At 38.4% G+C, this 17,563-nt stretch overlaps 1 protein-coding gene across 1 annotated transcript in view; it reads right to left on the reverse strand.

Moving 5' to 3' along the window:
• The window catches only part of LOC109038974 (filamin A protein cher), a 156,490-nt gene that overhangs the window by 64,425 nt on the left and 74,502 nt on the right, over positions 1-17,563 (reverse strand). Inside the window, 10 exon segments of the mRNA XM_072299536.1 lie at positions 1,234-1,369; positions 10,318-10,448; positions 11,403-11,570; positions 11,910-12,066; positions 12,561-12,573; positions 12,576-12,689; positions 13,692-13,848; positions 15,099-15,271; positions 15,785-15,949; positions 16,619-16,792. Coding sequence (XP_072155637.1) covers positions 1,234-1,369; positions 10,318-10,448; positions 11,403-11,570; positions 11,910-12,066; positions 12,561-12,573; positions 12,576-12,689; positions 13,692-13,848; positions 15,099-15,271; positions 15,785-15,949; positions 16,619-16,792 — 1,388 coding nt within the window.

Here is a 17,563-nt window from a genome sequence, read left to right on the forward strand (position 1 = left end):
AAACACGGCAACCCTGCTAATGTATTTGCTCCCTATCTTTGCATGGAGAGTTTGATTTGACGTAGAGATGGACTCTTAGGGAAGGGTGGGATATCCCCTCCATTTTGGTCTCACTTTGAGAGCTTTTTTTGAGCTTGGGAGATGATTTCAGAGAAAACCAGTGTCACCATCGTGTTTCTCGCGAACTTTCACATGAGAATCAATGGTCAAATCGCAAATCATCTTCATTCTTCAACTAGTCGTGCAGGAAGAGGAAAAGTCCGGGGGGTCGCTGTCATTTCGGTGTGTGGTGTCCCGCTTCAAAATGGACGCATTTTGGAAACTCCACAGAACTTTTCTTCCTGCAGGTTGATAGTTGACACTGATAGACGAAGCAATGGAGAAAGAAGACACAGGGAGTATAAAGCGATCCTATTGGTTGCACTGGGTAGTTCCTACAGGCTGACGTATAAAATAATGTACTAGCCTTGGCGGTCTCTCGTGGGATGCCATTCGTTAGTCAACTACCTCCGCTCCTTTGTCCAGTGGAACCACCCGCTCCCACCAATAGGATCCTTCCACATCCCTTTTGTCTTCTTTGTCTATAGCTTTGTCTATCGATTCCAACAATCAGCCCGCTGATCTCAAACCCCATTATCGGCCCAACAAAAGCGACGCGCGCGACATTCTTCTTGCAGTAAGGCTTCAAATGTAGCGATAATGGCCAAAAAAATGTCTCATTCCAAAATGGGACAAACAAAGTTTTACGGATGCAATAGGTAATGTCTCCTGATCCCCCAAAAAATCGTTGTCTTTTAAGAAAAGTAAGGTTGACGGAATACCCGGAAATACTCAACATTTCGTGTTGCATGGTTGATAGTCGGAAACACTCACTGTTTGCGGCCTTCATTTTTTCGAGAAGGCAACACGGACATCCTTCGAGTCTGAGTAGTTGCAAAGGCATGGCATGGATGGCAATGGCTCGATCACCTCATTTCCATTACGCGACCTCAGCGGCACGTTCTTCTCAGTGGCGAGGCGAGAATGATCGATTATCCAATTTCCCCATTTGAAGCTATGGTAAAGAATCGATTATTAAGGTGTTCGCTGCGATCAATCCATGTATTGTGCAGCACGCCGCGCCGGTTCTTTCCATTCCGCGACACGATTGGTGTTTTTGAAGGGACATACGCTGCTGCGGCAAAGATTAAGCCAATAAAATAAATGAATAATCAACATAGAATGGAGACTTACATTGAACGTGGTGAATCCTTCTGGGATGGTTTGTCCGCCATACTTCAAGTTAAGGGTGTAGTCTCCCTCTTTAGTGGGCTTGAAAGTCACGTCATAGTCACCGCTGGGCGTTTCACGGACCGTTGTGTCCACTTCACTGCATAAAAAATGGGAAAAAGTAAAATTGATTACATTCATCATTGTCGGAGTGAAAAAATCAAAAGAGCAATGCTGTCTGGTGGTTTAAGACTCTGAGTCAGTACAGTTTTCCCCTAAAAAAAGAAAGAAGCAAGTTAGGGTCATTACGTCACTAGAAGCTCATCATCCACCTAGTGGGTAGGTCAACAGCGGAAAACATGGGTGATAACAGTTGCTCCCTCATAATTGTCCACGAGGAGGTGTTGATACCCCGAAAGTATAAGTTTCCACCTGCCACCACGAGTCCAATAGGGGGTCTCTTGTCTCTAATAATAGGACGTATTTCTATCAAACGGAACTAGGCGCCAATTTGAGTTCCTTTTGAGGAATTTAGAATCCCGGATAGCGCGTTCTGTCAAACGGACCTAAGCGCCATGGAAAACCATCGCGAGTATAGGATGGAATAAGCCGGACGCCCGATTCCGCCGCCAATCAAAGCCCCCCAACCTTCCTCACCCTATGGCGCTTAGGTCTGTTTGATAGAAATACGTCCAACTGATAATTTGATTCCACAGGTCGGCTGCTCTTTTGGGTCCTGAGAGCTCCATGACCTAACCTCAAAATCACCGGACGTATCCGAACACTACCCATTCTCCCTTGGATCTCGAGCCTTGTCGAAGGGTTCATGAAATGAGCGATGCGTGTGCAAAACGAGGGACACCTCCGAGTTTCATCGGCCTATAAATACTCGTCATAATCCGCCATCGATACATTAGTGTCGCCTCCCGCCCGCAAATGTCGGAAATAAGCGAGCCGTTCAATGTTGACAAATTAAGGTTTGAATGAGCATGGGCGCAGGTGGGCTATTTTTAGTCGTTTTTCAATTATTTCACGCAGAATATCCCGAGCACGGCAGCCGCACACCTTCATAAATTGACCAATAATTCACTTGAAATGGGGAACCGCCGGCGGATTATAAATAGGGCTAAGTAGTTCTCCCCTTTCCGCCGCCCTTCGGCGATGGGCCTGCCACGCCCCGAGCAGTGGCCCTAATATTTTGAGGAAAAAGTCCTTCACTTTAATTTCGCGAGTAGATTTGGTCAAAGTTTTCAACTTACTGCCAACCTCCGTTTCAACACAACAAAATTCTCCTCTGGCAACAGTGCGCCTTCAACATTTCGACGATGCAATCCGCAACCGCGTTTCTCGTTTGCAGTGTATCACACATTTATAAAACTACTTCAAACTTTGATCCAGCTAAATATTTAACAGTGTCCCACAATTTTTAGGATCCTAAGGGGAGGGGGTCCGTTAGGTGTTACATAGGGAAAGGGGCCGAAAATGTCGAAAAAGTGCGTTACATAATTTTGAACGCTCTTAAAGCTATTGAATTACTTTTAAAGGTTAAACAGGTTGCACTTAGTGCCTTTCTTTGCTTCCTCGTACGAGAACTAGCCGCGGTTTTCAGAACGACCTATATACAAGTTGATTTCTGTACAGAATAAGCAGTATACTTATTTTTTTACAAAATATTTTAAAGGAGGAAATTTCCACTAAAGGTGAAAGTACCTACTGACATTCACTACCAAAAAATATTGTAATAAAGGGAACAGGAGACATCTATAGATTATTAGAAATCGCGCAGCGAGAAACACGAACCCATTGAACTGCTGCCGTTTTCTGAAATGCACTCGGGTTGCTATCTTTCAGGGATTTGCCAAAATTTAACTTCGGAGCATGGTGTCCGGAATTCTCATTTACCTCAATTTCCTAATGACGCTCCGATTCTTCCTGATTTTCACGGAAGAATTACCAGATGAAAACTAAGGATTTCCACTATGTTTTCCTCTAGATTTTCTTACATAAATTCAGATTTTTCTCCAAAGCTTGCGGGGGAAAAAAAATCAACTTTTTCATCTTTGGTCAGATTCTTTAAAGCCGAGTTAAGACAAATCGCCAATTTTAAGAGTAATATGATTTCAGAGCGGAGAGAGAAGAAATTCCCAGTTTTCAGTATCAATCTCAGGGTTGCCATAATTCACAAAATTCTCTGACTTTTTCAGTCTTTTCCCTGACTCCAAAATTCTCGGAATCCCTGACCTCCAATAAAACTTCCACTTTGATTTTGTCCCTTGAAATTACACTCACTACTGCTAAACGGACCTCGGAAAATTCCTTGACTTCTCCTACGAATTCCCTGATTTTCTCTGACTTTTCCCCGTCGCCGCAAATTCCCTGACTTTCCCTAAATTTCTCCGTTTTCCAGACCGCCGGCAACCCTGCAATTCCCTAATAAATTCCCTGATATGATTTCCCCGGATATGTTTCATTCCTTCATGAGTCTTGCTATTCCTGAATCTCCAAGCCCCGAACACCATACTTCAGAGCCGATGAAAAAAAAGACAAAATTTTACCCAAAAATATGGCACCCCTGGCATGAGTGTTATTAATGAGGGGGGAGGGGGATCTCTGGAGGGCTCAAGGGAGGGCACCGTCATACAGGAACCGGCGAATAGAACTTACGCGAAGCAAATTCAACTGAGGTTCTTAGTTTTGTCTCAGTCCATTTAACAAGCGTCGAGTGTTTTGAACGCAGATTTGGGGTCCGGCCAGATTGGCACGCCTAGTGCGGCCCCTCTCCTCACTTTACCATGGGGGATCCTCCCCCCCCCCCCCCTAATACTCCAATTGAAGGGGAGCGACGTTCATCCGGTACTACTTTGGTGTACTAAGCAACGAGATTCTCTCACATTTTCACAGAAAAAAAAAAAAAAAAAAAAAAAAAAAAAGAGATCTAAAAAGGTTAGAGGGTTTCTGCAAAACAGGACGGTTCCCAGAGAGCTTAGGTTGGGATTGGTTCAACAGACTAAGAAAAGTCAACTTTCAAAAATATTCAATTTTCTTGGTTTCAAAATTGAATTTGTTTCACTGCCCTGAGGAAAAATAGACGAACATTACGACGTATATAGTTTCACTCGTGTTTCTTTAGCTCCTTTTGACAAAAGCATACAAATAGACTTGAAAAAGACATTAAAATAACATTTCTCATCTTATCTCAGAAAAAATCAAGGCGGATTATAAAGTGTTCGCATTGGTTTACGCACATAAAAATAGGCAGTAGAAAACTTGCAACGTCGCAAATTGAGGTGTGCATTTAATGTGTAACTGCACGCGCGCCGTCAAGTCGAAGCAATATTCTGGAAGGCGCTTTGAGCAACTATTCCACCACGGCAGTATTGCACAGTATCAGACGAAAATGAAGGCGCACTGCCGAGTGTAAACTGACTGGTTTTGTGTGCAGTCCTATTGATCCTACGATATCCGGTTCCTGTTTGATCCATTTTTGTGAAACTTCATGAAAGCGAGCAAGTTGACCAATATGGTATAAAATTGAGTTTGCCTCATGGAACATTAGGTTAAAAGAACCTTTGGTGAACACTCTAAAATTACCATATATGGCTTTATGTCTTTGTTAGAAGAAAATTCTGGGGAGTATTTTGAAGAGCTATCGTTCTCCCAGTTAAAATTGAAGTGGAAAACATATAAAAATTAAGCTTTATTTTCCTAGTCCAGAACTGTTCAAAGATGTGCTTGCAAAATAGGTAACATTTGGTTGCAATTTGTTTTTTTCCTTTCTGAAGCTCATTTTTTTAAACTAAACTTGTAATGTTGGGCACTATTTCTAGCAGTTTCAACTTTCAACGTTTATTTCCTGAGAAATTGAAGCTACATCCAAACATGTCGGGATACAGGAAACAATTATTAAAATAGGACTGAACTTCTGCGAGCTGATTATTGAAATTGATAGACAAAGCTATATACAAAGGAGAGAAAAAGAAAATGGAGGTATTCTATTAGTGGAAGCAGGTGTTTGCAGTGGACAAAGGAGGTAATTAATAGACCAACTAAGGGCAACCCACCAGATATATTTTTATAAGTCCCTCATTTTCTCCCTTAGTCTATAACAACCGCCAACTTCAGCCAACAGGATCGCTCCCTTTTCCCGTCGTATTCTTGCCTATCGCTCTGTCTATCAATTCCAACAATCAGCTGTCTGATCACAACACCTTGCTTGAAACCTATTACCTACCTTGTTTAAACTTAATTTTTTTTTCAACGGAAACATGTTAGTTACTTATTTCCCTCTTAGTTCGGTGGGTACGATCAAAATCGACGATTTTTGTATTGGAAATTGCCACTTCGGGAGGTCATACTAGATGAAAGAATAGTCGTTTTTGTCCGTAGAGCCACTTTAAAATTTGTGCAGGATCCAAGATGGCGGCCAAGTGTTTTTTTGAAGTTCTATCTCCCCACCGGTGTCTTTAGACTCGAACGCACCTGCCATTTTCCAGCTTTGGAGGGCGGCGCTTCTCGATTAGCGACAGCAGTAACTTTCGATTTTAACGTCACCTCTTAATCGTGTTTATTGTTTTAGCGAAACGAAACGAGGTGATGAGTGTTTTCACGTTCACCGCCGCCCGCCCTGTTTGCGCCACGCTCTGCCAACGCCCGTAAATCACTGCGTAACACACTTTCAACGTACCAGGCTAGCCGGAACGTCCCATGAAATCCCACATTTCCCAATGAACCGAAAGGAACGTACAAGGCAAATTTTTCCAATCCGGCAACAAAGGTGTAAGTGCGTTTTTGCTGCCGTGCTATGGAAAAACGCCGTATGAGCTTTTGAATGTTGCCGAATTTCCTCTCGGAAAATATGCAATCCTGAAGGAAGTTATCGCAGGGTGTCTAGTTTTTTCTTTTCATTTTGAGAAATCTTGATGAAATCCTGATTTTTGACTGCTAAATCCCGATTTCATAATTGTTCCAAATCCTGATTTTTTGCGGAGGAAAATTAAAAGTTCTGTATAAGCGTATGCGAAAGCAGAAATCTAGAATTTCGGACGGCCGACTTTTCTCGAATTCTGATTCTCCGACCGATTTCACCTCAAATCCAGATGAAATCGGGATTGAATCCTGATTGACCTCAAATCCTGATAGAATCGGAAAAATCTTGACGCTAGACACCCTGTTATGGGTAATTTTCCTTGAAATTTTCAGACTCTTCAGATCAAATTGAGAACTAAATGCCCTGAAAAATTGAATGGACACTATTCGCAAGTTTCCTCGAAAATTCGTGTTTGAACATAGGAGATTTGGCAACGCCTGAAGGCTCATACAGCGTTATTCCTTAGCACGGCAGTTTTCAGTGTACGGATTGCCGCGACGTTTGCGAGACCCGCTTTGGTCGGCGAAACCGACAAAAGTCCGCGTTTTATTGCACCTCTCCGTGTTAACCACTCGCATTTTCTGCGTCGTTTGTCGTCGAGCTTTTAATAACTTGCCTTCATCAAACACAAGCGCTCCTGAGGCCCTCTGTGTGTGCGTTTCGTAGCTTAGGATTTGCAGATTCGTGCTCGGAGAGAGGTCCAGTTTTTATAGAGGTGTCACAGGCAAATCGAATCAGGTATTTTGTCAGATGCCAAAACGGTTAGTTTTGATGGGCAAGGATTCTATCAGGTTTTTATCAAATGTCTAAGGGTGCAATACCGGGTAGCCGCCATTGAGCCGCGTCCACATCACGCCAACCAATGACAATCGCCCTATCAACATTCAGGCTGAATACCAAGAGAAGATTGCCGAACATAAAGAAAAAAGAGAAAAAATTCTAAAGTTTTTTTTTCGGACAGTTTTCGAGAGATTATAATACTGATGGCCTAAGCGCGAAACCACGTTTCTCCATTTACGACGTTTTAGGCTTCCTGACATAGCTCAGTTTTTTTTTTTTTGAAAACTGATCAACTTAATTTCTCGAAAACGTCCTTGATTTTTCCTCCTGTTGGAGGAATATTCTGAATTAGTTTCAAGCTATAAATATGGCGTCTTGGTCGTATTCCTCTTTGAACAAATATAATAGGAGTGTGAATTTTGAAACACTTTAATGAAGATACGTGTTTCGCAGTTAGGTCATTGAATGTCGCATCACCGTCGTATCGCGCGAAAGAAACTTGGCCGTTTCTTTGCCGTTGCAGTCTTCACGGGGCGAGGCTCAGCCATTCTTGCAACGACTTGACGCGAGAAGGTAAATTAATGACGATCGAGAAACTAAATAGAATAAAAGTAACAGGAGGGGGAGACTGGAATAAAATTGACGGTTAAGGTGATTTGACGGACGCCATATTTTGTGTCAGAACGGCATGCGATAAATCGCATCAATTGGTTCCATTTTTTCAGCTACTCGTCATTTTTCTCCAATTTTGAGATCGCAATTCTGTTGTCAGGAGACTAGAGCACTCACTTACCAATTTTAACAAAGAAATTCAACGTGGGTAATAAAGGCGTGGTTTTTTCAGAGAGAAAACATCGCATTCGATGCTGATATCGAAACTGCACTCAAATGCTATATTTTAAACCACGCCTTTATTACCTACGTTGAATTTTTTTGTTAAAATTGGTAAGTGAGTGCTTTAGTCTCCTGACAACAGAATTGCGATCTCAAAATTAGAGAAAAATGACGAGTAGCTGGAAAAATGGAACCAATTGATGCGATATATCGCATGCCGTTCTGACACAAAATATGGCGTCCATCGAATCACCTTAAACAAATTATTTAAAAAAAAAAAAAAAAAAAAAAAAACCGATCGAAAGAACGGTACGAATGGCACGCAATTCGCTTTTGATTCGTCTTCTTATTTCAGTTGTTCTTGGCACGGCGATTGATATTAAGTAACTCGATATTCGTCGATAAACGTAAATAATGGAATTATAACACATTGTTCAATGCTCAAGCCCTCGCTAAGTGGTTTCTCGCAGTGTCAGTTCGCGAGTAAGTGTAAGGCGCCGGCATACAACTATTCGTACTCGAGGGATGTCCGCGTTGCATACTTTGAAATTGAAGGCGCACTCGTTTTCTTCGAGCTCACCACACAGCTGGGGACGCGTAATCGTCGCGTTATTTCAAGTCGTGGTGGGTAAAACGCGACATTTCATTAAGTTTCACTTTGAAAAGAAAAGGAAAAATCTTTTCACTATTCAGACTTTAATGTTCTTTGTCAAATTGTTTTCTTCTTTGCACAATTTTTCTTGGCACAGTGATTGTTATTAAATAAGTCGATAATTGTCACCACTTTTTCAGTGCATCTGTCCGCAACGACAACTCGCGGGAAAAAATCCCCTGAGGATAAGGTCTAAATAGATATTCAAGGGCTGTCTATCTGATTGGGGTGAACAATCGATCAGGTGTTTCGTAAAGGGCCTGCAGATCGATTATCGAAATTATGTGTTTGTATGGTGGACAAGAAGACACCAAGATGAAATGGAACTATGTGATTGGATGGCAACGTTGATCAAAAATCGGTAAAGGAATCGTGAGTCCTTTGTGACTAGAAAATCACCTATTAACTGGCCAACAACCAGTCAATTGTTCGGTACAATAAAGAACTGATGCATGACGATCCCATTGCCAGTCGGCGGATCAACACAGCCGTCCAATCACATAGGTCCATTCTAACTTAGTCTATTCTTGTACACAAGACAAACACATGATGGGTCTGTTACTAGTGCGGGTAAACTGGCACGAAAATCATGATAGTCACATTTAAAAAAAATTCTGGAATTTGTTTCTGAGTGCGTAGCTTGCAAGGTTTAGAACACGTTTTTTTCAAATTTCCGTTGTCTGGAGGCAGTTTCCCTCACCGCATGGGGAAACAAGTAGCAGCAACTTGCGACAGCTTCTGGCGACTTGCTGCTAACGAAAACTGACTATTCTAGACGTAATATTTGTCAAAATAGCCTGCATATCTATTGATGAAATAGAGAGTTTGTGTGCGTGGGCATGAGCTATCATCAAATATCACGGTTTGCTTATGAACAAAACAAATGAACAATGACACCAAATCAGCAACACCGGCAACCACCTGAGGTTGGCTTTTGCTCATTTCCGATGATTAAAACTGCCCCCAGACCCAGGAAAGAAAAAGCATCTTCCACAAACCATGCAAATATTGTGCTAAGGAGTGGGTTTCAGACTTTTTTGATCCAACTGTTCTATTGCCGAAAAAAAAATAGCGTAATTTTTCAATTTCATGAGGGTTAGGTTTACAAAATTTTTTGAGACCCTCCAGAGCCAGAGACCTCATTTGATTTTGCAAAATAACTCCCACCCTAACTTCCCCTTTTGACCTCTCTCTTCATTTGCAACTTACTTGGTTATTTTCTAGCAAAAAGTACACAATATCAATGTTAAAACAACAAGGTGCACACCTAAAATTGCAAAGTTGCAATATTCACGTAATTAAAGGTCTTCGGATAAAATTAACTTTTTTTAAGAGTTCGGAAGAGGAAACTAGTCTCTCCTTATGGGAGTGACTGAATTCTTCTTTCAAGGTGTCTACAGAAATCCAAAAATAAAAATATGGCACGTATATCAGACTATATGACCGTTTTTTGCAAAAAATTATAACCGCGAGGCCAATGAAAAAGCTTACAGTCACCTTTGAAATAAAGCTTGCAGGGGGAACAGCCTGCCATTTTAGCAATCCCGAATAGAAGTAATGACTTCAAAAGATAAAAATTATAAACGACTATAAATAACAATTTATTGCTGTTAGCAATTTTGGATTTGATTATTTTGAAAGTAATCAAATTGTGATTTTACTCTACTTTGAAAAGAATCATGATCTTGCATACTTGCTGAAGTTGGCTGAGTGAACAAAAATTTTGACCCAAAAATCAAATGATGCAACAAAAATACAGCAATTTAGTAAGACTTACCTATAATTTTACAAACAAAATGAAAATATGGCAATATTATATGGCTTCATATAATTATATGACCAGTGAACACCTCATCTTCCAGTACTTTTCGGAAGCTCACAGAGAAAAATATCTCACAAACAGTTACCATTAGCTATACCCTCTCTACCTTGAGAAACGTCCTAAAGGTTAAAAAATAACTTCGAAGGTTCTTACCTGCCAGAGGTTGATCTAACTCTTCCAGTCACCTTTCCTTTTCCTGCTTGACTAGCGTTCACTTTGATATGCTGCTCTTCATTCACTGGCACAGATTTTTTGATCGGATTGGCGATTCTGCACTTGTCAGCCTAAGCAAAAAAAAAACAACAACATGAGTTTCGATCAAACTGGAGAGAAATCAAGTTTTTTTTTGATTGTTAGAAATATTCTGAAGCCACTCATGAATTGCGCAAGGCACTTTAAAAATGGGTTCAATCTTACATTTAGAAGGGATTTCAATTAGAAAATCGTGTTAATCTTTAAAAGCAAATTTAGGTCAAATTTAAAGAGAAAAAATTGGGTCATCACTAAGAATGTATTTAACAGCGGACTATCGCATTAGTTGGTGCTTTGCTAACATTTGGCGGCCGTCTCCTGGCCTCTGGAGTAGGGCTCTTATTCTAGTCCCAAACCACATATCTCATTTGCGGTGCTCGAAAATTTCCACATCCATTTTATTTTTTGAAAGAAGAACAAATCAATAACATTTTTTGAACCGTTTACAGAATTTCTTCTGCTCAGCCGAAGAAAAATCTTGGAAGTTTTGAAGAGTTGATATTGAGTAGTTTTCCATTTAAAAAATGAAGTATGACAGGATGTCTGCAATGTTGCAAACCGAGATTCGTGGTTTGGGAGTTTCACCGTCGATATTCGGACTGAGCATTTGGCTGTTATTTAACAAATGAAATCTTCAAACCATGATTTACCTCATCCATGAACCAGAAATTTACTTTCACCGGAATTTATCATTTAAACAAATTAGATGAATTCTGTGGATCATATAATAGCCTCGTTAAATTAGATTCCTAATAGTTAAAACTACGGACCATTGCTTCTTGCGACATCATAAACTTAGGCCAATGAGAAACATTCCTTGCAGTACTTCAGCTTTCAGCCTCTTTTTCCGATCAAAAAAGTTGATCTGTATTTTTTCAGTCTTGGAAGTGCATCTCACACTAAAATTGACCCACGGAACACCTACTTCCATGGTAATTTCTGGATCATGCGAAACAGAAAGTACAAAAAAAATTGAGACTACTTACATTTCCAGTTGCAATGGATTGGATGGTGACAGGCACAGGAGAAGTTTCTTTCCCACCATACTTAGTGATGATTTTGTAGCGGCCACAGTCGTCTGGAGTGAAGGTACCTTTGAAGAGACCATCACCTTTGTCACTGACAGAGACTTTTCTTGGGTATCCATCAGGGCCCTGGAATAATAAACAAAATGATTTCTATAAGCACTTGAAACAATTCAAAAATGATTTTTGAGATATTATGTCATTCTTAACAAGGCTACTTTTTTAAAGTGGGTAAATGGTCTCTTAAAAGTGGTCACATGGATAATTATTTTTTTCGATTTCCATGAATTTATGATGCGGCACTCCTCATTTGGAAGTTCAAAATTTGATCATCTTCTAGGCTATACTAGATAATCAATTGCCTCCTTACCCTCCTAGATCTGAAGGAATTATGATTTTTTCAAGTAAGTATTTATTTTTCTCAGAATGCTTTTGTTGGTATTTAAAATAATTTCATTAAATACTTACCACAACTTTAACTTCGAGATCCCCAAAACCAGCTTGAGTTGTGTCGATGTTGAAATCTGTAGGCAAAGATGCAGGCACGCCTGGACCAGTCACACCTGGACCACTGATTTTCACCTTGTCTGGCTCAACTTTTGGCTTCACCTTAAAGCTGAATGGACTTTAAACAAAACAAAAAACAAAACAGAATGATTATTACAAAAATTAAAATAATTTTTTATGCAAAGATGGTAATGCTGAAAAAAATACTGATTGGTGGTATGCTAGATGGTAAATTGCATCTTCTGATGGGAGATTCTGAAATTCTAAGTCTAATAAAGGTTGCTTTTATAGTTTTAAACACGAGCTTTCACTTCAATGTTTGAAGATTCAGAATTTTGGTGTTTAAAATTCTTCAAAAACGTGAGGAAGGAAAAAAAACAAATAATTCAGCCAAATAAAGTTTTTTTTTTAAAATAATTATTGTATCCAGTTAAAGAGAAATAAAAGCAAATTTTTGCCTGGACGATTGTTTTGGAATGTTCAAGGTAATTTGAAAGATAGAAACAATAATTCTATGTTCCGTCCCTATTTTTATCAAAACATGCTTTAAATAAAATATTGAAAGTACATTGATATTCATGCACGGAGAGAAGATAATAAGATATATATTACCTTTTTGGAATGGTTTATTGTCGTATTTAACATTTGTTGTGAGATTGGCTCCCTCTTTGTTTGGCACATAAGTTACATCATAAGTTCCGTTTTTGTTATCTTGGATGACTGGTTTCTCAGGGAGAGGCACTGAAAAATAATAGTTCATTGATGAAAAATTCAAAATGAGAATGAACCTGGACACCACTGAAGAATGATTAAAATTGATGATAAAACTCACAAACCAAGGACCTTCATTGTGGTGCTTGAAAATGTCTGCTCATTTTTTATTTATAAAAGAATGATTTTCAAAATTTTTACGCAAAATGTTCAGAAAATATTTTCAGAATAGCAAAGGAGGATCAAACAATATTCTAAGGAATAATGATGATTGGGTCCCCTTCAGAAGAGTAAAAGAAGACAGGAGCTTTGAACCACTGCAAAACAAGATACGTTGTTAGGTAGTTTTACCATCGCTATGTTTGAGTTATTAATTACCTTGAGACTTTGATTTGTTATTGAATGATCCTAAATTAAAATAGTTTTCTAAGTAAACTGACACCTTCCCTCGATTTTTTAAGAGTTTAAGAAGTCACCTTCTGAAAAAGCATAGAAAATACACAAGGTGCATACTAATATTTCATTTTTGTTTTCCTGATATTTGAAATGAAATTTCTTGATTTTTTGCACAGTAAATTGACACTCGTTTGATTTTAAACCAAGTTATTTAATGAATTGAATCAAATTTTTCACTTTTGCATGCCCTAAACTGCATGTAGTTGAAAGCACCCTGAATTTTTGAAAGAGAGTTGAGGCACAATTGCCCTAGAAACAATTCATCTTAGCAAAAACCTGAATTTTCAGGCAATGAGATTTTTAGAAATGCAAGAAAAGTTAAAAGTTCATTGGACATTTTTTGCTTTGATGAGGCACAGATACTGGTAGAATAAATGGTAGAGGGACACATGCATGCTTCTTTCTCAGGGATTTTTGATCAACTACTTCTAATTATGATTTCATTCAACTATAAGAACAGGATGACTTCCAAATTCTTCTTATGAACTTTGACCTTCTAATGTGCATTTATTTACGAGTTGAACATACTCTACAGGAGTTTCACGAACAGACAGGTATATTAAAAAATAGACATACCTCCATTACTTGTGATAGTGACATCAAGAGGAGCTTTCCCAGCTTTTGTGGTATCAATCCGGAATGTAACTGGCACTCCTTCACGAACATCATTTGCATTTAATCCAGGACCAAAAGCTTTCACCTGTTTAGAGTCGACTGTGCAACCAACAGGAACCTGAAATTTAATAATAGAAAAAAGATTTCGGGTTACTTACAGTAACTACATATGACATTAGCCAACCGCACATCATTACTTGTCATCTGCCACTTTTCTGTGTGTAAAAAGGCAAAATAACAACAATGGCAATATCTAAGTTTATTTACACTTTGAAATCTATGATTGATTTTTAAAAATATGAGAATCATTTTGTTTTCTATTAGATTGATCTGAAAATATAGATGTCTCTGGTATGCTTTAGGCTAGAATATTACTGATGTATAATTTAGAACTTCAGATGAGATACAGACAACCATGGACAATTTTAAAATAAGCGCAACACCCTCACTCAAATCAGAGTAAGCCTGCTTGTTGATCTTCAATTCTTGCGTTTTTTGAAAATTAAAGAGTGCACACAGTCTACAGGAATTTTTCCCAATTTTCTTGATCAATAATAAAGTAAAAAAATTATATTTCCCAGTTGCAAATTTTGAGCTTTCATTTAAATACATGTCGCAGAGAGAGCCAAGATAATATTCAAAAATATTTGTCCTGCTGCATGTTCACTTTGGACGATGCAATTCCTCTTCTGCGGTTTATGATCTGTGCAGTCCCACACTGAAAATGGATGCACCGATCAAATTTGAGGTGGAAGAATTGCCTGGTTGGAAAATTACTAATATGGGACAGATAGTAGCAGACGCCTCCTTGGTTTTCTTGGCAATGCGCATATAAACAACAGCCTTTAAAGTCACAGTTTTAAAGTTGTTTTTCATTAATTAATATTATTCCAAAATGGTAACGCAGCAAAGCCCCGCAGATTATTGCCCCGTGAAACACGCCCTATTGGGGTGCGTGGAGCAATGCAACAAAATTAGAATCGCGGGGCAATGAAACCAAATTTTTGCATTGCTCCGCAAAGCGTGAGGCAAAAAATGTGGCATGAAAATTATTGCAGTGTCCTGCAATAGCGCAGGGCAATGAAACAAAACTATTGCACAGCCCCGTGCTAAAATTATACACCTGGAGTAGGTTAGATTTTTTGTCGCGGGGCAATGAAACAATTTGATTTCATTCTCCCGCATTATGCAGAGGAATGCAAAAATTGTTTTTCATAGCCCCACACTTAGTTTCCTTTCCCCGCGCTTCAATTTCTTTTGCATTCCCCTGCATTTTGAAGGGCAAAGAAATGCCAGTTTGTTTCATGAGGCAATAATCTCCAGGAGTGAGTGTTTTATTTATGCCCTAAAAGCAAACCTTTGAATTACCTTGAATGGAGATCCTGGGATATGTTGGTTCGCAAATTTGATGCTAACGTCATAGTCTCCAGGCTCCGTAGGAATGTATTCAACAGAACATGATCCATCTCGGTTGTCTTTGCATGTCATTTTAGCCTCTGATGGACCCTCAATGGCCAGTCCGAGTCCTCCAGTGCCAGCACCTAGAATGCATGACATTATGATTTATTAATGCATCTAACCTTGAAGAGTCAAATAACTGAAGGAAATGGACAATTATGATTTTTGCACAAGCCGATTTAATTACTTTTGATAACTAATGAAATCAAAGAGTAGCATAAGTAATTTTTTTCTTTTTTTTCCAGAAAGAAAATGATTTAAATATTTTTAATTGTAATACGCCTTGGTTTAATTTGTTATCAAAAATCTTATAATGACATTGTTTGACCTAAAGTTTTTATATTTAATCGTTGAATTCTCTTTTGCTGTTTGACTTCTTTTAATTTTTTAGGACAATTCTCTCATCACTGGTTAATTAATTCTATTATGTTGTTTCTATTTTATTTTACTTCTTTCAGTTTCTAAAATTTTTTCCATTTCAGAGGCTAGAGAAAAATGACAATTTCAAGTAGAAATAAGTATTAATTTTTAGCCTCATCTGGGTAAAAACAGAGAGAGGAAATCAATTAGGCAAGAATAACTGAAATGAGGCCTACCTTTGGTCTCTACTGTGAATGAATTAGGCTTATCCACCAAACCCCTGTCAAGACCTGGTCCAAATGCCTTGCATTTTTTAGCGTCACATCCTGCCTTGACACTGACGTTGAATGGAGCACCAGGCAGCGGAATACCATCATACGTCACATCGATGTTATGCTTACCTGAAAGCAAAAACATAACAATATTGAACTGATGAAAAAACTTAAAAAGTTTTGGAAGGGAACATGAGCCACACTAGTGATGAAGGTTAATCAAGTTTTATTATGTTTATTCAGAATATGGAATCTTATTGCTCATGGAGAGAAGGGGTGTACTGTTGGCGATATCGATTTTCTTTTCTGTGTTCTTCTCAATAGCCAAGCGAAATATATATGAAAAGAGAAACATTCCATTAACTTTGAACTCACACCCTTCATTGAGAAATAAAAGCAACATTAAGGTAATCTAACTAAAGATGGTTATAGCAGAATCTGAACGCAAAATTGATATTACTGCTACTTCTGTAGTTGACACGAAAATAAATGTTTGTTTCCAACAATGCATCAATTATTTGCCATACTTGGAAGTACAGTCAGTAAGTTTAATGACCACCTAATGCTTACAGTGATTTATTTTTCACACAAAGAATATACAATTCATAATATAAAAACACAAGAAGCAAAATTTACTTTAGACATTAGAATATGTTCTTTACGTACGAATTGTGATACACTTTTTTATTGAAATTCTCACGAGAGATACCTCATCACCAGGAGGTCAACGTTTTATAAATAATTGTTGAAATTTTAGATAATAAGCGAGTTCGAATTTTAATTTTAAACTGATTTTACCTTCCTCGAAAGGTGTATAGTTGATTTTAAATGTTCCATCTGCCTGAGGAAGCACATGACTTTCAGTATTTTTGCCAGATGGGTTCGTGATTTTAACATCAATTTTAGGAGGAACAGAAGATGCAACAGCTCTTGAATCAATGGTAAAATCGGTTGGTGAGTCTACATAAACACCTAGAACAGAAAAAAAATAAAGTGATACAAAGGCATTAACATAATTTTTATTTTTTAACGACGGAAATCACAGTTCGTCACAGGTAGTAAGAGAACTGCAAAAGACCCATATCCTTTAAATTTTTATTTAATATGCTTCCATTAACCAGTGTAAGCGATAGATTTCATTTTTAAGTCCTGGTAAGGCCAGTTGACTGCTGAAAATATTGCCTGGACCAGTCGATGTGTAAGCTTTGCAAATGCTTGGAAATTTCCTCTCACATACACTCGAAGCATAAAAGCTTTCAGTCATCATGAAAGAGGAAAGATCTAGAAATTTGAGAAAAATTGACAGTTCTCTGATGATCAAGTTTGAATTTCACAACCAAAGAGACAAGGGAAAAAGTAACTAATGATTAAGACGGCAGGTGTAAAATTGTTTCTTCTAAAAATGTCCATGAGATGAGCTTTAAAAAAAAATGAACTACTGAAAAAAATTCTGAGAGATTGTTGAAAAATTGTGGGCAGACATTTAAATAGATGCTCTAATTCAGAAATTTTGATTCATCGAATTTTACAGGTCACATTCAACTTGGTGCTTCGGACACGAGTTAGTATAAAAAAACGATAGGAACAATGCGTCTCAGCAATGCATGCACAAAAAAGTGTGAATTGAAAAAAAACAAAAATAAAAACAATGAGAAGAATGGTGGTCACAGTACGATGGTTAAATCAAACATTATTGTAGGAGCATAAATGTGTTTTTATGCTCTTATCAAAATAAAAATTAAA

The sequence above is a fragment of the Bemisia tabaci genome, chromosome 4, assembly GCF_918797505.1.
Source record: "Bemisia tabaci chromosome 4, PGI_BMITA_v3".
NCBI lineage: Eukaryota > Metazoa > Arthropoda > Insecta > Hemiptera > Aleyrodidae > Bemisia > Bemisia tabaci.